At 31.1% G+C, this 25,501-nt stretch overlaps 3 protein-coding genes across 6 annotated transcripts in view; 1 reads left to right on the top strand and 2 right to left on the bottom strand.

Moving 5' to 3' along the window:
- The first annotated feature begins 2,071 nt into the window (after nucleotides 1-2,071).
- The window catches only part of LOC134715858 (mediator of RNA polymerase II transcription subunit 27-like), a 38,910-nt gene continuing 15,480 nt past the window's right edge, over nucleotides 2,072-25,501 (top strand). Inside the window, exons 1-3 of one of the 2 annotated variants that reach the window (XM_063578370.1) lie at nucleotides 2,072-2,315; nucleotides 4,351-4,492; nucleotides 7,265-7,404. In XM_063578370.1, coding sequence (XP_063434440.1) covers nucleotides 2,137-2,315; nucleotides 4,351-4,492; nucleotides 7,265-7,404 — 461 coding nt within the window. In that variant the 5' untranslated portion in view covers nucleotides 2,072-2,136. The remainder of the gene's footprint in view (nucleotides 2,316-4,350; nucleotides 4,493-7,264; nucleotides 7,405-25,501) is intronic. The other variant, XM_063578371.1, reaches the window with a different exon arrangement.
- On the bottom strand, nucleotides 13,232-15,876 carry LOC134715860 (keratin-associated protein 19-2-like). 2 transcript variants are annotated; one of them, XM_063578375.1, is made up of 3 exons: nucleotides 15,828-15,876; nucleotides 13,514-13,812; nucleotides 13,232-13,429 (listed from the first exon to the last, which is right to left on the bottom strand). In XM_063578375.1, the coding sequence occupies exons 2-3, from the start codon at nucleotides 13,803-13,805 to the stop codon at nucleotides 13,338-13,340; spliced, it is 384 nt and encodes a 127-aa protein (XP_063434445.1). In that variant the 5' UTR covers nucleotides 13,806-13,812; nucleotides 15,828-15,876; the 3' UTR covers nucleotides 13,232-13,337. The 2 variants fall into 2 exon arrangements, with proteins under 2 accessions (XP_063434445.1, XP_063434444.1); XM_063578374.1 differs by having other exon boundaries at nucleotides 13,232-13,812.
- Nucleotides 19,962-22,618, bottom strand: LOC134715859 (ctenidin-3-like). 2 transcript variants are annotated; one of them, XM_063578373.1, is made up of 3 exons: nucleotides 22,570-22,618; nucleotides 20,256-20,554; nucleotides 19,962-20,171 (listed from the first exon to the last, which is right to left on the bottom strand). In XM_063578373.1, exons 2-3 carry the CDS (start codon nucleotides 20,545-20,547, stop codon nucleotides 20,068-20,070), a joined length of 396 nt encoding a protein of 131 aa, XP_063434443.1. In that variant the 5' UTR covers nucleotides 20,548-20,554; nucleotides 22,570-22,618; the 3' UTR covers nucleotides 19,962-20,067. The 2 variants fall into 2 exon arrangements, with proteins under 2 accessions (XP_063434443.1, XP_063434442.1); XM_063578372.1 differs by having other exon boundaries at nucleotides 19,962-20,554.

Genomic DNA, 25,501 nt, shown 5'->3' with positions numbered 1-25,501 from the left:
ATCCCTTTTTTCATAAATTTTAGTATTCAGCTTTCCGTTAGTGATATAGATATTAAGATCGAGGAAAGGAAAGGGCAGTGGTCATTGTTAGTATTAGCTTTATTTAAAGTAAGTTCAGCAGGATAAATTTCATTGATATACATACTGAAGTCGTCATTATTGAGAGCCAAAATATCATCCAAATATCTAAAAGTATTATTAAATTTGTTTACCAGATGTTGTTTTGATGGGTCTTTGCTTATTTTTGTCATAAATTGTAACTCATAACAATACAAAAAGAGGTCCGCAATAAGTGGTGCAATAAGTGTATTACCATTTACCAATGATCAGGATTTATATTGTCCATTTATTTAAATTCAAGCGATTCTCTTTACTTTAGCTGATGGTAAATGTGTTTGTTTTCTATGGTCGGGTTGTTGTCTGCTTGATACATTCCCCATTTCCATTCTCAATTTTATTGCTGACCATTGAAGTTATACATGGTACGTTGACTTATAGAAAGGAAGTGCGGATAACCGCAATCTAATTAAAAACCGATCTCTCATGCTCCCGTTTTCTGATATGTCGCGTGGGAGCCACGCGACATATCAGAAAACGGGAGCATGAGAGATTGGTTTTTAATTAGATTGGGATAACCGTGGCATTTAGTATTTTTTCCGCATTTGCTACTGTCTGTATCGGGGTCTCTTTTTTTGGGGAGTGTATTTGGTATTTTTTACGCCATTTTTCTTTATCATCTGGTTCATTTATTTTGACCGAAGTTTATATTTTATCACCCCATTATTGTTTTATTCTTTATATTTTAGCACCGGTCATTATTACCAGACTGATATGTATACAGATACATTGTATATATATGCCTCTGATATTACCTATTCTTAATATTTTACCACTTTATTGTTCTCTACATTCTCTCTGGGCCCCAGATTCTCAGTCATATTATGAATAACGGTTTGTCTTTTTTTCTATTTTCTTTATTAAGCACTTTTCTTGACTGTTCCCATTAAGGATTGAAATCTCGTTCTGGGTTATTTCTAAAATATGTGATACAAGTGGAAAATATCAATGAAATTAAAAAATGTCATAATCAAACTTAAATCTGTGAAAACATTTGGTATTTTCAATGAGCAGTTTTTGAGTAATAATTTTGTTCAAATTTTATTACTATTCAAGTCAGTCTTGTTAGCCAAAATTTTGAGAAAATGGGTGAGGGATACAAAAAATGACTTACCAGAAACATGTACATCCCACATCCCTTTTTTCTTTTCAAATGTCTTCGATAAGTATTTTTTCAACCATTTATAACAAACAAGTTAAAAAAAATATGCAATTTGTACTTAAAACGGAGAAAAATCACAAATTTACAGAAAAAGCATCAAAATTTGATAAAAGTTTCTTATCTTAACCAACTTGTCTTAACACCTACCTATAGTTTTTTTTAATTCAAATTTATTCAATGGTCCCCTTCAAAAGTATGACAAAAAGTTTAATTGCGGAAATGTGATTTTTTTTTCATATAGTCCAAAAATAGTTAAAAATTGATGATAGATGGTAAAATCATCAAAATTGAGTACTTTCAAAGGGCCGTCGCAAAAAAAGCAGTTAACCACCATATGAGTTTTTCTTCACCAATTATTTTTTACAGTCATATAAACCAAAAAAACAGCTTCAGTAAAAAAAGATAAATTCTAGAAATTTTTCGCTCCTAAGAGGTGTACATCTGCACACCTTGACATTCTGGATTTGCCTCTGGGTTATTGCGCTTTGTTCTGTAAATAAACTTATCATAGATACCAGGATTAAATTTAGTATATACGCCAGACGCGCGTAGGACGTGTGTTGAAGTTTTTCGATAGTACAGGTCACAGGAGAATTGGAGAGTTTTGGTTGACCAACAGAGATTAATTTTAATATTTACTTATAGATAGTTATCATATCGGAATTATTTTCGGTAACTGGTTTATTTTTACATTTCCCGCGGATTTTGTTCGGAACTATTATTATAAAGATTTTATGCACATTCAAATAGAAAAGTCCGAAATAACTCAAAACTTTAAATTTAAACTGGAATCAGCTTTGTACTTCTTGCTTAGCTCAATATTAATAAGGATAGACGAGACCCAGGTTACATTAAAAATGGGGGACCAAGAAGCCGAAAAACTTATTCACGCAATAAAATTAACTCAAAAGCTCAGAGGAAGTGTTACAAAAGTATTTACAGACCTATCAAATGGCCAAACATCAACAAAAGAAGAGGAAAAAGAAATGCTTGGAGATCTACAGAAGTCTTTGTTATCTATGAATGATAATTTGAGGTAGAATTGAAAAAAATAATGTATACATACAAAAAGACCTTCGAAAATAAGATTTTGATACATTATGATGTTTTTATTGGTTATATTTTAGGATTTTTTTTGGAACTCACTGACCAAGATCAGCCAATGACTATATATTTATCCTGGTGTATTGTATTTTCGACCTACTACTATAGTCTCGGTACCACGATTTCCCGAGAACTACGAGAACAACATAATATCCCGAAAACAAGATTATGTATCCCGAGAACAAGATTTTTAATTGTGTTATAGGTGTTTTTATTGTGTTTTTACTACTTTTTACAATAATAAAGAATACTAATAAGAGATAATACTCGTTTTTATTCAATAAAAATGCAATTTTAGGTCAAAAATTCGATTTCTATGTCTTGTATGCAAAATCCTTGTTGAACACAATATGGCGGACATTCTTAAGGTAGACAACTTAAGAAAATCAAAGTATTAGAAGATCTTAGAAGAACTGACAGAAAAGAAAAGTATCAAATGTACTGAAAGAATAGATTTTATTAAAAAAAATGTTAAAAATTCATATAAAAACTGACAATATATAACGTCCGCCATATTGTTTTAAGGAATAAGGAATTTGCCTCATCCAAATCTATTTTCTGAAGATTGCGTGTACTTTTATTAATTATGAACGCCATAAACCTTAATCATTGTATGCTGTTACACTTATTTAAGCAAAAAACACATATAACACCATAAAAAATCTTGTTCTCGGGATATATAATCTTGTTTTCGGGATATTATGTTGTTCTCGTAGTTCTCGGGAAATCGTGGTACCCCTATAGTCTAACATATTTTTCCGAATTTCCCTTTTATATGTTTGAACATAGTCATAGACGTGTCTAATTTTTGAGAGTTGTTTATTTGTGCATAAAATAATTGTATCTGAAATATATTTTGATCTTTAATTTTTTTTTATTTGAGTTCATTAGACAAAAATGTTAGATCGATGGCATCTTTAATTTGTTAACAAAATGAAGCGTCCTGTGTTTTGTACCACTGCCAACTCGTACCATGTTAAATTTATACCATTTTAAACTCGTACTGACTTATTTAAATGCATTGAAATGGAATGTTATTTAATGATAGAATTTATGACCAACGTGTAGAAAGAAATAATTGCGTGCATTTATTATTGTGATTTTGTCATTTTAAACTTAAATGCGATTTTAATTTTTACAATCTTCAGAAAAGTCATGCTTAATTTCAGTTAAAATATTACAAAATGCGAGTTTAAATTATTGCTTTTTAAACTACTCTATCGCATTATTCGCAATGATAAAAAACCTCGCAATAATTTCTGAATTTTCAGTTTATTTTTGTTCACTAATTCTCAATGTCCGAGCATGTATTTATAATTTCTTTTTATATCATATTATCTGTTATTAAATTGTCTTAAAACGGATTGTGAGAGTCATGCTAAGCAAGGCTTCCGGTCAACTTTTTTGTAATACACATGTACTGTATGTACATGTAACACATATCTAAAAAAACTTCTTTTTTATTTCATCTTTCAAACTATTCCATTCATATGATATAGCTTTCAAAATCTGTTTTAGTTATTAATTTATGATATCTTTAGTGGTTCCAGAGATATTAATTATGATACCCCAATTTTTCACTTCAGCATGTTCAGTGTTTTCCACTTCTGCGTTTTAGAACCTCCCCTGAGCACTGTCTATGTTCAGTTCTCTAAGCTCACTGATTGTTGTCTTCTGTTCGTGGTACAGGGCAATATAAGAAATTCAACCTTTTTTTTTTATTATCTCATTTTAATTTAAAGTACTTGTGATCATAATATATTGTTCCTACTGGTTTGATCATCCATAAATCTTAATAATAGAAAACTTGGAATAGTTTATTTGATGTTCAATCATTAACAAATCGATAATTTTCCACATTTAGAACTGATGGTGGGAGGCTGACATGATGTCCACATGACATAAAGTATTTGTGCACACATCATGGATTTTGACTTAATGTTAATTCTGTTAAAATGCTTTTATAGTGACTTGGAAAAGATCTCTCAGAGTTTGCCATCTACAGTCCACCAGACTTCTAATAACATAAGTTTAGTATGTCTGGATCCAGCTACAGACAGGACACAGCTACCTAGTCAGTTAATACATGCACACAAGTGGACCAATAAGGTAAACAATTATAGTATTCTAGCTTCATCAAGTGACAGTCTGAGTGACTGGGTGTGAGTCAAATCTTTTTCATGTCTTAAATTTTTGACAATGAAAAAACCCCAAAGAGTTTAGTCACCCAATAATAGGTATCCAATGCATTTATGATAAAAATAATAGTTGAAACCATGTAGAGTTCTGGATAGTTTATTTAGTATGAAGAATCAAATGAAACCATATTATAACATTTATTTACCCATGAGTTGAAATACATTATATATAAATTGCTCTTTAAGTACTAACTAATTCTATCAATCGTCGGTTATATACAGTAATGGCCTGTAGAAATTGGGATTATTGACAATTTTCAACTGTCTCTGTGAATTAATATTTTTTTTGGTTGACATTTTTTGGATATCCATTTTTTATAGAAAGGACTTTTACATATATTTAAAAATACTACCAAAGTTTTTTTAAGTCCGTTTAAGAAGTCATAATGAAAACATAGTGAAAAAACTTGCCAAATTTTCAACCACTTTATGATACAATGCATGTATATTTTACAGTGAATTTGTATAATCAGTGATTATGTAGAATCCCTGAAATTTTCAGTGATTATGTAGAATCACTGGCTTGTTAAGTGATTATGTAGAATCCCTGAAATTTTCAGTGATTATGTAAAATCACTAGAAAAAACGTCAGGGATTCTACATAATAACTCAAATGAAAAAATAGTTGTATTTATAAAGAAAGTGAATAAAAATAAAATAATTTATTCTATAAAATCACATAAAAACATCATAATAAATTAACAAAAATTGTAACAATATATCATTCATAATCCCTGAAATCATATTAGGGAATTTGTAGAATAATTATTAAAATGTTCAGTGATTATGTAAAATCACTGGTCATTTTCAGGGATTATATATAATTACTAATGATTTTAGTGATTCTACATATTCCCTGAAAAATCAGGGATTCTACATAATCCCTGATTATACAAATTCACTGTAACAAATATGTTACAGTGAATTTGTATAATCAGTGATTATGTAGAATCCCTGAAATTTTCAGGGATTATGTAGAATCACTAACCAGTTTAGTGATTATGTAGAATCCCTGATATTTTCAGAGATTATGTATAATCACTAGAAAATATGTCAGGGATTCTACATCATAACTAAAATGAAGAAATAAATGTATTTATAAAGAAAGTTTATAAAAATAAAATAATTTATTCTATAAAATCACATAAAAACATCATAATAAAGTAACAAAAATTGTAACAATATATCAAAATGATAAACCCATTTTAAAAAAAAGTTAGGCACACTATATTAAAATGTTAAACACAATATATCAAAATAATATGCTTCACATCTGTTTTTACCACAATATCCACTTTTTTAAAAATCCTGTTCCTGCACATATCAAATCAGATTTTAATAAGATAGATAGTTTAATCTCATAAAACCATGCAAGTACAAAGGTTACAGAGAAGTTGAAAAATAATATACATTAAAAAAACAAATTATGCATTTAAAATGCATAAAATTCAAAAAATAACACGCTGAAGAGAAATAAAAAGTTCAGTAAAAACATACGAAGGTACCCCCCCCCCCCCCAACAACAACAACAACAAAAAAAATAAAAAACTAAATAAATGGGAATTTGCAACCTTGATCTGGTTCGAGCAAGAAAGATAAAGATACCATTGTTTTGTGGTCAGGCAATATCCTTTTTTAGACCTTTTTTTTGGAAAATTGCCATTATGTATTTTGGGTTTCCCTTTTCTTTTTTTATCCTGTAGAATTGCTATGGGAATATGCAAGCTTCCTCTTAAAGTTTGTTCTATTTGTCAATCCCAAGTTCTGCCTGTTTTTCTTAACATTTAGATGCCTAAGTTCTCACAGTTTGAATTTCTTGCAAATTGTACTTTGAACAAAAAACTCCACACAAAACAGTTGTTCCATAATCTACTTCACCATTTGCTTTACATGTATCACAAATAACATGCTTGTGGATTTACAAATAGAGCATGAATATCCATTTGACGATGGTTTTTAATAAACAAACAATACATGTAAAGCTATCGTTATAAAGGGAAGGTTATATTTTTAATTTTGAAGTCTTTAACTATATATTGAAACCTTGTGTTGGTTATATCTTTTAGATCAGACTCTGTGTTTGAAAGCTAAATTATTTTATCTGGTAAGGAAAATGAAAGAAACTTAAAATTATACTTTGCCTATATTAATTTTGTTTATTAAAAACAAAGGGCCATTAAATTGTTCATAATCCCTGAAATCATATTAGGGAATTTGTAGAATAATTATTAAAATGTTCAGTGATTATGTAAAATCAATGGTCATTTTCAGGGATTATATATAATTACTAATGATTTTAGTGATTCTACATATTCCCTGAAAAATCAGGTATTCTACATAATCCCTGAATATACAAATTCACTGTAACATATATATGATGTCATGTGTAGATTTTAACAGACTTGCCCAATTTTCAACCATATTGTAATATACTGATATATTGTAGGTAAACAGACTTACCTAATTTTTAACCATATTATAATATAATGATACATACAATGTATGTATGTTGTAGGTAAACAAACTTTTCATATTTTCAACCCTGGTATAATATAATTATACACATGTAGGTTATAGGTGAAGACTTGCCTAAATTTCAACACGTTAAAAGAATTCTGACATGTTGTAGGTAAACAGGATTGCCCCATTTTCAATCTTTAATGATATTACTGATATGTTGTAGGTAAACAGACTTGCAGATTATGCATGCCAAGCTTTACAGCAAGCTACTCTAAGAAGAACCAATAAAAGTCAGGTTGGACCAGGCTTATCTACAAAAAGACAGAGGCGCATGCCACCAGTAGCTCATAATATCCCAGCAAGGTATTTGATTTAATATTAAGATTAATGATGTTATCTGCTTTACTGTGAAATAAGTAGATCACCTAATGGCAACTGTGTAATTCTTGAAATAAAGATGTCAAAGTCTACCTTAATCGAAAAATTCTGGGTTTTAAGTTATGTACCAGTTCAATCATAGTTAAGACTTATCTTCTTATAGCTAAATCTGATATAAATAATTTTTAGACAAGGACCAAGGCAATAGGCCTTGAATGTTGTTGTGTAAGGTTTAAATTTCCTAGACAGGTTTTATTGATCTAAAAAAATGTATAAAATTGAGAATGGAAATGGGGAATGTGTCAAAGAGACAACAACCCGACCAAATAAAAAAACAACAGCAGAAGGTCACCAACAGGTCTTCAATGCCTTCCATTTCCTATTTCATATATATATTTTCTATTATCATGATTATGAAAAAAAAAGTTAAAATTCCATTGAAAGCTTTCATTTTATGCAAAATTTTGAAAATAATTGTAATTCTAACTAATCATTTTTGAAAAAGTTATGTTCATTGGAAATATGATAACATGGAAAATTGCTCTCATGGGTACAATTAATCTTGCCAGAATTTTAAAGAATTTATATTATGGGCAGATATAAGTTATGTCTTTAGCACTATATATCATGTATATATAGAAAAATAGATTTGGATAACATATTTTTATTGATTTACGCCCCTTTATAGATATTTATGAATTGTTTTTGGGGAAAGACGGCTTCAAGCCCTCAATCCCCTATGGGGTTGACCAGAGTGACACTCCCTCACATCATTCATTTTGTTTTTATACATGTTATAGTGTGGAAAACCCCCCAACAAATCTTACTTAGATTGAAGAGAAGGAGACCCAGAAATGAATAGTTTGACTTTAAACACTTTTTTACACATTTCCCTTCTGTTTCTCACGAAATTATCGTATCTTGATCTCTCCTTTACACTATTTACGTTTATTTTACAATCCGGAAAAATTAGTATGACAAGATATTCTAAATATATCCAACCTACATTATATTTTATAGTGACGTCATTCTTGGAAGAAGCAGGGATATCCTTCACCAGTTTACTGGTTATTTTAATCATTCTTAGAGATCGTGCACTAATTACAAATTTGTATTTGTTAAATCTAAACATAATATCGTTTACTGTAGACGATTTAAACATCAACATACAATACTTTAATTTGTAGGTCAACAACTTTCAAAATAAACAAAGATCGTGGGGTTACATGAGACAGGGGAAAGAAACGATTTCATTACTTTTTTTCGGGTCTCACTAATCAGAGACAAGAAGCGTCAAAAAGCGACAAGAAGCGTCAAGAAGACTATTTAGTGACAAGAAAAAAATATTCTTCTTGTCGCTTCTTGTCGCTAAAATTCTTCTTGTCGCTAATTAGCGAGACCACTTTTTCTGTAAAAATTCTGAGAATCTTCCTCCAATTCAGGAGCACCTCAATTGATGAGTAATTATCCACTAAAATAAAAGTTAATGTATTTAAACACTTCAAATGTGACATTTCATTGGATTAGTAGTCTTCTATTAAAACTAAATTTTTGTGTACCTACATAACCATTGTATATGGTAAAAAAAAAATAAAAAAATTTGCATTTTGTAGTTTTAACATATTTATTATTTACAAATGTTTCAAAATTAAGATTTGGAAACAAGCTTCACACAGTTTACATCACTCATATTGTTTTTTTTATTAGTACCTGATTCCCTGTGATGAGAGTTGTAACTCGGAACTTCAACAATGGAAATTTAAAACTGAATAGATTTTTCAGTCCACACTTTCTAAAGAAAAAACTTAAAAATCCAAGAGTTCTGTCACAAAAAAATGAAAATGGCCCTAGCCTGCAGGACAGTGGTACACAATCAAGATTTCAAAAAATATTGTAGTTGTTGTAAAATGAGAGAATTCAGTTGAGTTTTAGATAATTAGCTATCAACTTTAATCAAATGTTTAGATTTAGAAGATGCAGATCTCTTCCATTTGTCCAATTTAAATTGAATCCTAAACTAAGGAAATGAAATTACATCAACAATAATTGATTTCAATATTGTCAACCTTTCTACATGTTCTAGCTGTTCTCTTTTTCATTCTTCATATGAAAACTATCAAAAGATACCCCCCTTTCCAAAAACATAATTAAATAGAAACAAGGGCCGTCTTTCCCCTCAGAGCTATTCAGCTCTTTGATTAAATTATTGCCCTTTAACCTTAGATATTCCTTTATTCTGTTTTTATTGCTGATCAGTAAAACATAAAACTGTGTCAACAGTTAATTAAAAAAGGTAATGCCTTTTGTATGAATCTGTTATAAAAATAGGTTCAACTACAAGGTTCAAATGTACAATCATGAGCAAAGGACCATAACTCCAACACAAATTTGTAATTTGCCTATTAAAATACAATTCAATGTTTTATTTTAAACTTCCCAGAATCATGTAAATTGAAAAATGTATGTAATATATACCATTCACTGCTCACAAGGACTTAAAGGGAGTAAAGGGACTTTATCATTTTTTTCTCTCCTTCAAAGAAAGTTACAGTTAGCAAGACAATGAGATAACAATCAGGTGTAACTATTTGTTTACATTTTTATATTTCAGAAATTTGAAGGTGCATGATACTTTGTGTACAAATACCATTACATGAAAGAAACCTCCTTGTAAACTTTAAAGCTATTTTTGCCAATAATTATAAATGATTTCTTAGTTTGGACCACAATTAAGGCAAAGGTCTATTTCAAATTTTTCAGTTCTTTCAACTTCTATTACCACATTCATTCAGTTTTGTAAAATATTAAATCACATTCTAAATTCAGAGCTGTATCTATAAGTGTCAATACATGTCCCAACTGTTTAGGGTTTCACCTCTGCTGTTGTTCCAAGCTGTGCTTTGGGAGCATTTATTATACGACCACAAAAATTAAAAATATTTTGGTTGTATATTGGTATCACGTCATTGTCAGCACCGTATTTTAATGGTTAACAGTCTAGGAATAAAAGGCTGAAAAGGGGCCAAAAAGAAGCATTTTTGTAGTTTCAAGACAATAACTTATATATAAATTATGAATCTTTCTGAAATTATACCACACAATTCCAAACTACTAAGGGATGGTAAGGTTTGACTTTGGGGGTTATGGCTCAAATATATTATGAATAAGCGGCAAATAAGGGCAAAAACAAGGTGTTTTTTTCTGGATAAAGGACATTTAAGACAATTTGAAAGCAGTGTAAGGGAGGTAATTCAAAAGTAATGTTTGAACTACTTCACACTGCTTTTAGATATGTGTACTTGAAATTTGTCAATAACTTCAGTATTAATAAACTCCATTTCAATTTTGCCAATAGTATAAAAGGCTTTCCACTGGAAATTTGCCAATAACTTAAAAGTATAATTGGAAATTTGCCAATAAATTTAACATAATTGGAAATTTGCCAATTATTTAAGTAAAAGTAAATATGAATCTTTGAAATTTAAACACAAGGTTTGAAACCATGCACCAATGGAAGGTTGGGATTGATTTTGGGGGTTCTAGTTCCTTTGGTTTAGGAATAAGGGGTATAAAATGGGCCCAAATAAGCATTTTCCTAGTGTCCAGGCAATAACTTGTGGAACAGTGTATAGGATTGCCTGAAATTGTATCATAAGTTTCAACACCACAAAAGGGTGGTTAGGATTGGAGTTGTGGAGTTATGACTCAATCTGTTTAGGAATTAGGGGCAAAAAGGGGGGAAAGTAAGGGTTTCCTAGTTAATAAATGGACACATACTTTAGTATTTGTTTAATGTTGGTACTCTTTGCTATTTGTTTGCTAGTTCTAGTATGAAATATTTTAAACTGTTTCTAGAAATATCAAATACTTTAATTTAAAAACATATATTAATAATTAAAAAAATGTGATTGTCCTGAGATGTGTAGCTGTAAATTCATTTTTAGAAGTTGATTAATATTAATTTTAACCATGACTGTATGTCATTTTATTTTTAATACTTTATGATGTATTTAAATGAGTAGCATATGTTGCAAACTCAATCAGAAATTGGAATTTCGAAATAAGGGAAAGGGGAAGGTGAAAAAAATAATTGGGGAGGGGGAGGGGGTTACAATTTTTCTCATTTCAGATTTCTGAAATTTGAAAGAAAATTTCTTCAAATATTTGTTTTGAGGTGATTAATATTCAATAGCATAGTGTATTGCTCAAAAGAAAACATTCTTTTAAAGTTCATTAGACCACATTCTTTCTGTGTCAGAAACCTATGCTGTGTCAACTACTTAATCACAATCCATATTCCGAGCTGTATTAAGCTTGTATGCAGTGTCCATTCTTGGTCCAACTGTTCTGGGTTAGACCTCTGTGGTCGAATAAAGCTGCGCCCTGCAGAGCATTTGGTTTTAAACTTTTGAAAGAGTTGCACTGGTTTAGCATAAATGATGTCATTAAATAATGGGTTCTAATTACTGTGATAGGAAAAGTGCATGAATTTCAAAGTTGTCTATCATTGGGGGGCATTGACACTACCCTTCCCATGTTGAGCAAGTGATTGAAATAATATGATACTATTGTTGAGAATACCGTGGGAGTGAAGACGTCTCGTTTTACTGATTTGTTTCTAGGGTTAATATCAGTGTGTGACATAGCCTTAGCCCCTCTGATATTATGATGTAAATGTTGAATTGTATGGTTGTGTTGTTTCTGTATTAGGATAGTAGAGTTAGCCCTGACAACTATATTGCCAGTCTGGACCGTTAGCCACTTCTCAGATCAGATGCCCCAGACTACATTTTATAGAGACAAGTTTCGATTTTAAGTTTCATGACTAAGTAGATGAAATTTTTTTTGGCACAGACGGTATTGCATGAATTATTTAGCAAATTAAATTCTTATAATTGAGAGACAACATGGCTGACATTATAGTAATTGTGAGTCCTATAGAACAAACATTATTTCAGTCATTCAGTCCTGCAATAGCATATAAAGATTAAAACATAGATCATTGTTCATAGTGTTAAATCTATAATTTCCTATGGTTAGGGTGGGGGGAGGGGGCATCATTTGTGTCCTATAGACAGCATAACAATTTCAAGTTGTATGCCAACATCACTTACATCAGTGTTTGTCAAATCTTAATTATGTGGAACTATTCTCATGCACATGGCAGAGCATAAAAGGGGGGATCAAGGATCTGGAAATATTTTCACCTTATTTCGGTCATTTTGTGATAAATTTAAAGTTGATGCCCTTTTTCCAAAAATTCACATAGCATCAACAAACTTGTTTTTACTGTTGCATCACATTAACTTCACAAATTTTCTTGCCATTTTTCCTAAAATGGTTCAAGAGCAGTTAAGGGAAGGCAACAGTATAAAATAAAATGATTTTAATGACTCAAAATGATCAATTTCTCAGACATTGCTAACGTTTCTTTCGATTTTGAAGACAAACTAATAACTGGATGTTTGAGACAATACTAAAACGAGTAATTCGGGACTCATTTCTGGGATTAGTTTTGTTTATAAAGTTAACAGGAAATCATCAGCTTTTTGATATTTTAGCATTGATAGTGTTTGAATATTATTGATAATAGTTGCACTTATTATAGTTTTATTTAGCATGAAATAATTTTGAATTAAGGATTTTGCCTTAATCCCAATCTGTTGTTTAAGACAAATGGATTTTAGAATCGGTCATGTCTGGCATATATGATCGTTTCCAGACCCTTGGGGGGGATGCATTGTCTTTATATACTTTTGTTTGTGAAATTGACATTTGTATAAATGAATGAACACTTTAAGTAAAAACACAGTTAGCCAGCTATTTTTTATTTGCTAGATATCTACATGTAGTGATTTGAAGATTTAACATAAATTTGTGTCCATTTTGTCTTCTGAAACAATACAGATTTCCTTAGTTTAATAGTATGATCCTTTTCCTTTAAGTACAACACCTCCGTATCCACCTCCGAATCCTCCATATCCACCTCCGTATCCACCTCCGTATCCACCTCCGTATCCACCTCCTAGACCCCATCCTCCATATCCACCTCCATAACCCCATCCACCTCCTTTGCCCCATCCTCCGTATCCACCTCCTAGACCCCATCCTCCATATCCACCTCCTTTACCCCATCCTCCGTATCCACCTCCTACACCCCATCCTCCATATCCACTTCCTATGCCATATCCTCCTCCTTTGCCCCATCCTCCTCCCCATCCTCCTCCCCAGCCACCAATGCCTCCATATCCACCTCCCCATCCACCTCCATATCCACCACCGTATCCGCCACCGTATCCACCACAGCCTTTACCCCAACAGTTGAGGTATGAGGCATTGGTGCAGGCAGCTACCAATAGTAAACCTAGAGCAATGGAGAGTTGCATGTTGTATCTGAAAATATATGAATATAATGTATATATGGTACAATGTCTTATCGTTTTAAGCTGGGTTTTTTCAGGATCATAACCTCTCTGTTGTATGGTTATGTAAATGACTTTGGTTGTAATTTTTTGGTTATATAATCTTATGAGAACATACAGTGTTAAGGAAAAAATAAAAAAGGAGAGATTTTTCTTAAACCAATAACACAAATAACCAACAGACATCAGAAGAGAAGCATGCCACCCTCTTAGAAATAATTTAGTGAATATTAGGTTAAGACAAATAAAAAATGAAGTAAAAACTTAAATATCTGCAACAACTTTTTGTACAATAAAATAAAGCTGTCTTTTGTTACTATATATTAATTATCTCCTCAGTAAAACTCAGGACTACCAGATTAAATAATAACAAGACTTAGGCTTGGAAAGACTGCCTGAAAAACCCCAGGCCCTTTCACATAAGCTTAGGCCTATTCTGTCAATCAATTGGTTTCAAAATAGGTCTGTCCATTGGTACACTTTTATATTTGTTTTAAATAAAACACACTTGAAACCATACCCCCCTCTTTTCGACCCTTTCTGATAAATACCTCAGGTCCTATGTTTCTATTTTATAAGACACTTCAAAGCATAGGTTTGATGAGAATAGCTTAAAGATTCAGTTCAAATCATACCAAATTAATTAACTCCATATTTAACTCTGATCTTCCTATGACCTAATGCTTAGGCTACTTTATAATGCAAAGTATTCAGATAGAACAGTATAGTTCTGAAAATGTAGAACAGAGATAACTCGTATTATAGTTGTATAGGGAGATAGATCATTGCACCTAGCTATATATATTATACATGTAGATCTTAGATATAAAGCTAAATAAATTCCTACCTTTTTTATCAAAAATTGACAGGTCAGTTTAAGATTAAACAATAAAAGTATTAAGGGAACATCTTTTCAGTTGAGAATAAAAAAGGCAAAATGATAGTTGCTCATTAACTTATTTGTGTTTTAAATGCTTTAATGATTATTTGAAAAGAACTTGGTTAGTATAATTTTCAAGTGCAGATGAATCTGAATAAAAGAATTTATATGGTTTTTCCTTCCTCCTTAAATATTGTACATGATAAACAAATTACAATTTTTTCTGTCGTGATAAGTATGTAATACCCAGTATTACCAAACTGAATTCTTTTAACACCCCATTGCCACTTAAGCATTTTTTTCACACAGCTATTAAGATATTTGTATTAACAATTCTGATTTTCAGGAAATTTTTCATTCACCCAAATTTATTATTATTTTTAGAACAGCTCTTCACTTAAATTGAAAAAATATGCAAATAAACTTGATAACACTGATGTGTAACAGTTTGTAATTCTGTATCATGGGAATACTTTTGTGGTTGCATTTTGGCATATCCTTATATGTATACCAAACATTTAACTTGAACTCTTGGAGTGACAATATTATTTAGTCTAATATAGAGGCATAACATTTAAAAAGTAATTTACAAAATATTTATATGCAGGAAAACGTTTAAAGTGATCACAATATAAAAAGAAGTAATTTAACAGTCGTATTTCAAGTTTAAAATCAAAGACATGAAAGAAGCACAATTTAAAGTAGTACATGTAGTACTATATATATATAGCTACTAAAAGTGGTTGATACTTATTATTTATGAAATAAAAGATGGAAATCTAATCTTTCCCTACAGATTGTATGTATTTTAGTTCCTGAACGGGAAGGATGTATAAAAAAACTTTTATTTGAAAAATACACCAATAATTTTTTTTGCAAGAGGTCTCATGTTATATATTTCTTATAATTTTAAAATGAAGTTTAAACTGATTTAAAAATGTATTTAATTTTGCTTAAAACATCATTGAAAAATAAATAAGATCAGAGGCATCATTTTAAATCTTGAATATTTTCTAAGCAGAAAAATTTCACAAAGAGAATTAAAAGCACCTGAAGATTTTTTCAAATGTCACAGCCAATGAATAGGTATCAATAAGATTACTTACCTTGTGTAGGATGGGAATGTTGTGTGTTCTCATCAGTGTCCTGTAGGAGTATATATACTGGTAAATCCATTGTAAGATTGATGAGGAATATATTTCAATTCATCAGAAATTGTCACAATTTTCCACAAAAAGAAGAAAGTCATCATTATATTTTTTTATGACTTTTATTGATGTTAACATGCATAAATATTCACTAATTATAATGTCATTTATCATATATGATGAATATTGTCTTTATTATAATAATATTTATCATAATAACCAATTAGGGTTATTCTAGCCCAGAATTTAAATTACATTTTAAGTAATTTTTAGGTCACCAGGACTAAAGGTTCCTTACAAATTGTTTGTTTTTGGGAACCACAGAGCTGTTTATAGAACAAGTTTTTTTTTATCCTGCTCCTGTAAAGTCAGTGGCGGATCCAGAACTTGATCCAAGGAGTGTGGGCCAGCTGAATGACCTAGGTGAGGGGGAGCTCCAGTCATGCTTTAGTGATTGATTCCCTATATGATCAACTATCAAATATGGCCTCCCAGCCCCCCCCCCCCTGGATTTATTCTGTTTTTATTGCTGATCAGTAAAACATAAAACTGTGTCAACAGTTAATTAAAAAAGGTAATGCCTTTTGTATGAATCTGTTATAAAAATAGGTTCAACTACAAGGTTCAAATGTACAATCATGAGCAAAGGACCATAACTCCAACACAAATTTGTAATTTGCCTATTAAAATACAATTCAATGTTTTATTTTAAACTTCCCAGAATCATGTAAATTGAAAAATGTATGTAATATATACCATTCACTGCTCACAAGGACTTAAAGGGAGTAAAGGGACTTTTATCATTTTTTTCTCTCCTTCAAAGAAAGTTACAGTTAGCAAGACAATGAGATAACAATCAGGTGTAACTATTTGTTTACATTTTTATATTTCAGAAATTTGAAGGTGCATGATACTTTGTGTACAAATACCATTACATGAAAGAAACCTCCTTGTAAACTTTAAAGCTATTTTTGCCAATAATTATAAATGATTTCTTAGTTTGGACCACAATTAAGGCAAAGGTCTATTTCAAATTTTTCAATTCTTTCAACTTCTATTACCACATTCATTCAGTTTTGTAAAATATTAAATCACATTCTAAATTCAGAGCTGTATCTATAAGTGTCAATACATGTCCCAACTGTTTAGGGTTTCACCTCTGCTGTTGTTCCAAGCTGTGCTTTGGGAGCATTTATTATACGACCACAAAAATTAAAAATATTTTGGTTGTATATTGGTATCACGTCATTGTCAGCACCGTATTTTAATGGTTAACAGTCTAGGAATAAAAGGCTGAAAAGGGGCCAAAAAGAAGCATTTTTGTAGTTTCAAGACAATAACTTATATATAAATTATGAATCTTTCTGAAATTATACCACACAATTCCAAACTACTAAGGGATGGTTAGGTTTGACTTTGGGGGTTATGGCTCAAATATAATATGAATAAGCGGCAAATAAGGGCAAAAACAAGGTGTTTTTTTCTGGATAAAGGACATTTAAGACAATTTGAAAGCAGTGTAAGGGAGGTAATTCAAAAGTAATGTTTGAACTACTTCACACTGCTTTTAGATATGTGTACTTGAAATTTGTCAATAACTTCAGTATTAATAAACTCCATTTAAATTTTGCCTATAGTATAAAAGGCTCCACTGGAAATTTGCCAATAACTTAAAAGTATAATTGGAAATTTGCCAATAAATTTAACATAATTGGAAATTTGCCAATTATTTAAGTAAAAGTAAATATGAATCTTTGAAATTTAAACACAAGGTTTGAAACCATGCACCAATGGAAGGTTGGGATTGATTTTGGGGGTTCTAGTTCCTTTGGTTTAGGAATAAGGGGTATAAAATGGGCCCAAATAAGCATTTTTCTAGTGTCCAGGCAATAACTTGTGGAACAGTGTATAGGATTGCCTGAAATTGTATCATAAGTTTCAACACCACAAAAGGGTGGTTAGGATTGGAGTTGTGGAGTTATGACTCAATCTGTTTAGGAATTAGGGGCAAAAAGGGGGAAAAGTAAGGGTTTCCTAGTTAATAAATGGACACATACTTTAGTATTTGTTTAATGTTGGTACTCTTTGCTATTTGTTTGCTAGTTCTAGTATGAAATATTTTAAACTGTTTCTAGAAATATCAAATACTTTAATTTAAAAACATATATTAATAATTAAAAAAATGTGATTGTCCTGAGATGTGTAGCTGTAAATTCATTTTTAGAAGTTGATTAATATTAATTTTAACCATGACTGTATGTCATTTTATTTTTAATACTTTATGATGTATTTAAATGAGTAGCATATGTTGCAAACTCAATCAGAAATTGGAATTTCGAAATAAGGGAAAGGGGAAGGTGAAAAAAATAATTGGGGAGGGGGAGGGGGTTACAATTTTTCTCATTTCAGATTTCTGAAATTTGAAAGAAAATTTCTTCAAATATTTGTTTTGAGGTGATTAATATTCAATAGCATAGTGTATTGCTCAAAAGAAAACATTCTTTTAAAGTTCATTAGACCACATTCTTTCTGTGTCAGAAACCTATGCTGTGTCAACTACTTAATCACAATCCATATTCCGAGCTGTATTAAGCTTGTATGCAGTGTCCATTCTTGGTCCAACTGTTCTGGGTTAGACCTCTGTGGTCGAATAAAGCTGCGCCCTGCAGAGCATTTGGTTTTAAACTTTTGAAAGAGTTGCACTGGTTTAGCATAAATGATGTCATTAAATAATGGGTTCTAATTACTGTGATAGGAAAAGTGCATGAATTTCAAAGTTGTCTATCATTGGGGGGCATTGACACTACCCTTCCCATGTTGAGCAAGTGATTGAAATAATATGATACTATTGTTGAGAATACCGTGGGAGTGAAGACGTCTCGTTTTACTGATTTGTTTCTAGGGTTAATATCAGTGTGTGACATAGCCTTAGCCCCTCTGATATTATGATGTAAATGTTGAATTGTATGGTTGTGTTGTTTCTGTATTAGGATAGTAGAGTTAGCCCTGACAACTATATTGCCAGTCTGGACCGTTAGCCACTTCTCAGATCAGATGCCCCAGACTACATTTTATAGAGACAAGTTTCGATTTTAAGTTTCATGACTAAGTAGATGAAATTTTTTTTGGCACAGACGGTATTGCATGAATTATTTAGCAAATTAAATTCTTATAATTGAGAGACAACATGGCTGACATTATAGTAATTGTGAGTCCTATAGAACAAACATTATTTCAGTCATTCAGTCCTGCAATAGCATATAAAGATTAAAACATAGATCATTGTTCATAGTGTTAAATCTATAATTTCCTATGGTTAGGGTGGGGGGAGGGGGCATCATTTGTGTCCTATAGACAGCATAACAATTTCAAGTTGTATGCCAACATCACTTACATCAGTGTTTGTCAAATCTTAATTATGTGGAACTATTCTCATGCACATGGCAGAGCATAAAAGGGGGGATCAAGGATCTGGAAATATTTTCACCTTATTTCGGTCATTTTGTGATAAATTTAAAGTTGATGCCCTTTTTCCAAAAATTCACATAGCATCAACAAACTTGTTTTTACTGTTGCATCACATTAACTTCACAAATTTTCTTGCCATTTTTCCTAAAATGGTTCAAGAGCAGTTAAGGGAAGGCAACAGTATAAAATAAAATGATTTTAATGACTCAAAATGATCAATTTCTCAGACATTGCTAACGTTTCTTTCGATTTTGAAGACAAACTAATAACTGGATGTTTGAGACAATACTAAAACGAGTAATTCGGGACTCATTTCTGGGATTAGTTTTGTTTATAAAGTTAACAGGAAATCATCAGCTTTTTGATATTTTAGCATTGATAGTGTTTGAATATTATTGATAATAGTTGCACTTATTATAGTTTTATTTAGCATGAAATAATTTTGAATTAAGGATTTTGCCTTAATCCCAATCTGTTGTTTAAGACAAATGGATTTTAGAATCAGTCATGTCTGGCATATATGATCGTTTCCAGACCCTTGGGGGGGATGCATTGTCTTTATATACTTTTGTTTGTGAAATTGACATTTGTATAAATGAATGAACACTTTAAGTAAAAACACAGTTAGCCAGCTATTTTTTATTTGCTAGATATCTACATGTAGTGATTTGAAGATTTAACATAAATTTGTGTCCATTTTGTCTTCTGAAACAATACAGATTTCCTTAGTTTAATAGTATGATCCTTTTCCTTTAAGTACAACACCTCCGTATCCACCTCCGAATCCTCCATATCCACCTCCGTATCCACCTCCGTATCCACCTCCGTATCCACCTCCGTATCCACCTCCTAGACCCCATCCTCCATATCCACCTCCATAACCCCATCCACCTCCTTTGCCCCATCCTCCGTATCCACCTCCTAGACCCCATCCTCCATATCCACCTCCTTTACCCCATCCTCCGTATCCACCTCCTACACCCCATCCTCCATATCCACTTCCTATGCCATATCCTCCTCCTTTGCCCCATCCTCCTCCCCATCCTCCTCCCCAGCCACCAATGCCTCCATATCCACCTCCCCATCCACCTCCATATCCACCACCGTATCCGCCACCGTATCCACCACAGCCTTTACCCCAACAGTTGAGGTATGAGGCATTGGTGCAGGCAGCTACCAATAGTAAACCTAGAGCAATGGAGAGTTGCATGTTGTATCTGAAAATATATGAATATAATGTATATATGGTACAATGTCTTATCGTTTTAAGCTGGTTTTTTTCAGGATCATAACCTCTCTGTTGTATGGTTATGTAAATGACTTTGGTTGTAATTTTTTGGTTATATAATCTTATGAGAACATACAGTGTTAAGGAAAAAATAAAAAAGGAGAGATTTTTCTTAAACCAATAACACAAATAACCAACAGACATCAGAAGAGAAGCATGCTACCCTCTTAGAAATAATTTAGTGAATATTAGGTTAAGACAAATAAAAAATGAAGTAAAAACTTAAATATCTGCAACAACTTTTTGTACAATAAAATAAAGCTGTCTTTTGTTACTATATATTAATTATCTCCTCAGTAAAACTCAGGACTACCAGATTAAATAATAACAAGACTTAGGCTTGGAAAGACTGCCTGAAAAACCCCAGGCCCTTTCACATAAGCTTAGGCCTATTCTGTCAATCAATTGGTTTCAAAATAGGTCTGTCCATTGGTACACTTTTATATTTGTTTTAAATAAAACACACTTGAAACCATACCCCCCTCTTTTCGACCCTTTCTGATAAATACCTCAGGTCCTATGTTTCTATTTTATAAGACACTTCAAAGCATAGGTTTGATGAGAATAGCTTAAAGATTCAGTTCAAATCATACCAAATTAATTAACTCCATATTTAACTCTGATCTTCCTATGACCTAATGCTTAGGCTACTTTATAATGCAAAGTATTCAGATAGAACAGTATAGTTCTGAAAATGTAGAACAGAGATAACTCGTATTATAGTTGTATAGGGAGATAGATCATTGCACCTAGCTATATATATTATACATGTAGATCTTAGATATAAAGCTAAATAAATTCCTACCTTTTTTATCAAAAATTGACAGGTCAGTTTAAGATTAAACAATAAAAGTATTAAGGGAACATCTTTTCAGTTGAGAATAAAAAAGGCAAAATGATAGTTGCTCATTAACTTATTTGTGTTTTAAATGCTTTAATGATTATTTGAAAAGAACTTGGCTAGTATAATTTTCAAGTGCAGATGAATCTGAATAAAAGAATTTATATGGTTTTTCCTTCCTCCTTAAATATTGTACATGATAAACAAATTACAATTTTTTCTGTCGTGATAAGTATGTAATACCCAGTATTACCAAACTGAATTCTTTTAACACCCCATTGCCACTTAAGCATTTTTTTCACACAGCTATTAAGATATTTGTATTAACAATTCTGATTTTCAGGAAATTTTTCATTCACCCAAATTTATTATTATTTTTAGAACAGCTCTTCACTTAAATTGAAAAAATATGCAAATAAACTTGATAACACTGATGTGTAACAGTTTGTAATTCTGTATCATGGGAATACTTTTGTGGTTGCATTTTGGCATATCCTTATATGTATACCAAACATTTAACTTGAACTCTTGGAGTGACAATATTATTTAGTCTAATATAGAGGCATAACATTTAAAAAGTAATTTACAAAATATTTATATGCAGGAAAACGTTTAAAGTGATCACAATATAAAAAGAAGTAATTTAACAGTCGTATTTCAAGTTTAAAATCAAAGACATGAAAGAAGCACAATTTAAAGTAGTACATGTAGTACTATATATATATAGCTACTAAAAGTGGTTGATACTTATTATTTATGAAATAAAAGATGGAAATCTAATCTTTCCCTACAGATTGTATGTATTTTAGTTCCTGAACGGGAAGGATGTATAAAAAAACTTTTATTTGAAAAATACACCAATAATTTTTTTTGCAAGAGGTCTCATGTTATATATTTCTTATAATTTTAAAATGAAGTTTAAACTGATTTAAAAATGTATTTAATTTTGCTTAAAACATCATTGAAAAATAAATAAGATCAGAGGCATCATTTTAAATCTTGAATATTTTCTAAGCAGAAAAATTTCACAAAGAGAATTAAAAGCACCTGAAGATTTTTTCAAATGTCACAGCCAATGAATAGGTATCAATAAGATTACTTACCTTGTGTAGGATGGGAATGTTGTGTGTTCTCATCAGTGTCCTGTAGGAGTATATATACTGGTAAATCCATTGTAAGATTGATGAGGAATATATTTCAATTCATCAGAAATTGTCACAATTTTCCACAAAAAGAAGAAAGTCATCATTATATTTTTTTATGACTTTTATTGATGTTAACATGCATAAATATTCACTAATTATAATGTCATTTATCATATATGATGAATATTGTCTTTATTATAATAATATTTATCATAATAACCAATTAGGGTTATTCTAGCCCAGAATTTAAATTACATTTTAAGTAATTTTTAGGTCACCAGGACTAAAGGTTCCTTACAAATTGTTTGTTTTTGGGAACCACAGAGCTGTTTATAGAACAAGTTTTTTTTTATCCTGCTCCTGTAAAGTCAGTGGCGGATCCAGAACTTGACCCAAGGAGTGTGGGCCAGCTGAATGACCTAGGTGAGGGGGAGCTCCAGTCATGCTTTAGTGATTGATTCCCTATATGATCAACTATCAAATATGGCCTCCCAGCCCCCCCCCCCCCCCTGGATCCGCTTATGAATGTGACTCCACATCAATTCGCATTGTTGGTCTTATTTTAACCATATGCAATACTGAAACCCCTACGGAAAAAAAAATACTGTATGGTTTCTTAAAAATAAGTCTTTTAGAGATTTAAATGTATAGCTGCAAGAGGGGTTCAATTTTCCATGGTAGGGGCAAACTACCATGGCAACAAGCATGGGGATCAAAATACCATGTCTTAGAAAGGGGGTTGTAAAATTTTGTCTAACAACTTTTTTTTATGAGAATCTACTTGAGCAATATCACATTTTTACTTATAAAAAGCAAAGTTAAATGCTTCATGGCTGTTAAAAAACACTGCCTTTTCAAAAGTTAGGTTCAATTTCAGAAATTTCCATAGTACACAGCATCTAGGATTTGCAATAAAAAAGGGGTGTGTCAGATAAGACTTTACTGTATGATATAATTTCTAACACCTTTTATTGATCCTAGATGCTATTTTAGAACAACTTCAACTAGATAAAGTCTAAATGCTATGATGTTGAAGTTATGAAATCTTAAGATAGGGGCTTAATTTATCATAGTAAGCGATGAAATTGCTAGAAAAAGTTTTATTTTGCTGCATAAAAGTTTTATTTTTTGTATAATTTGTTTGTGATTTATAATATTTTTATGGTACAAGTATATTTAACTGCACTGTCTCTGACCTTTAAAAAGTTGAAAAAGACAAATTGAGTTTTTTATGTTTAATGAGCACTATAATTTGGAAAAAAATGATAATTTTATAACAAACTATGCTTGTTCTTAATTTATCATTGTTTTTATGGGTCAGATAGTCACACTGAATAAAAGTCTAAAGATATGTAGTGATTAAATTGTTTGTTTACCAGTACATGGAAACTTCAGACACGTGTAAGAAGAAGTAATTAGCGAAAAAATAAAACAACATTAACATAAACAGGTGGATAAAAAGTAAACCAAGAAATACAAATGACCAATTAATTGAATTATGATACCTTTGATTTTCAAACGGGACCAAATAATGACAGGGATGGGATTTCCTTTCCATACCACTTTTGTATCTACTCCTTCTGAACCACATCTTTTGTGAAACTTTCACAGAGGTATCCTCAAATGAAGTACTTTTGAACTTCTTATTTCATTTCTTGATCTAAACCATTTTTGGGGTTTTCTTTGGCCTGACAGGAACTATTTCATATATGCAACAAACTGTACAGATTTTTATGCACTTCTCCTTTTAATTACCTCAAATGAAATTTTAAAGAACCATATAATGCAATCATGAACTTTGCAAAGGGCTAGGGGTAACATTTTGTGAGCCAAACCTTTAGTTAAACTGAATACTTTTTTGATGCTACAATGATTAATTTGTCATATCTGTAATTTAATTTCTAATATTTCTGTATGTTTAAGACATTGTTTTATTTTTTTCTCTTTTAAAATCAATGTTTTTATCAATTTTTATCTGTTTAGATTTCACAAGTATGTTTGGTTTATAACAAATATGAAAGAAATAAATTTTAATCAGATTGTTACTAATACTTGTGAACTTAACACTCAGTGCTATTATTTGTATTTCATTGTTTCAATCATAATATTGTAGTACAAGTAAACCTATCAGTACATGTGGTCAGATGATTAGTGATTTGTTTTTGTTTAGTGGTAAAGTACAATAATTTGTATAAAAAAAATGGGGGAAAAAATGGAATAGATTAACCAGATAAAAGGAATTGTTGTATTTTTAATAATCATTCAAGATAATGGAACTATTCATCAAATAATGAAATAGTACAAACTGTATTTGTAATGTAAGTGATTTAGACAATACATTATGTGGCTTACGTAAGCACTTACAATCACACAATCACAAATTGTTTGCAAAATAAAAAGAATTCACAGCCAATCCTGTAAATAAACCTAAGGTCTATTAGAGAGGTGACCTATGAATTGAGGTTTAAAATCCAAAGATATTTCTAAAATGGGACATGAAGAGGGTGAACTAACAAGAAAAACATCTCATTACAAGAGGTGGCCCTTTTAACAGGTTTGACTGCAGTGACTGCTTCTGTGTCTTTCAATTTATAGCTGGTGTTGAGAGCTTTGTATTAATAGTTATCAAAGGTACCAGGTTTATAATTTAGTAAGCCAGGATGAGCGTTTCATCTACATAAGACTTATCAGTGACGCTAATATCAAAATATTTATAAAGCCAAACAAGTACTAAATTGATATTAAAGCTGTCCCAGTCCTTAATGGTTGTAAGGATTCAGTTTAGGTGTAGATATCATTCTATCATATATTTAACTCAAGTTGTTTTTTATTTATTTTATATAGTTGTGTGTTTTTTCAACATTGACAATAACCTCACATGTTCTTTTAT

This window comes from Mytilus trossulus, chromosome 4 (assembly GCF_036588685.1).
Source record: "Mytilus trossulus isolate FHL-02 chromosome 4, PNRI_Mtr1.1.1.hap1, whole genome shotgun sequence".
Taxonomy (NCBI): Eukaryota; Metazoa; Mollusca; class Bivalvia; order Mytilida; family Mytilidae; genus Mytilus; species Mytilus trossulus.
The sequence above is the reverse complement of the archived record's forward strand: the minus strand, read 5'-3'. Positions and strand labels throughout refer to the sequence as shown.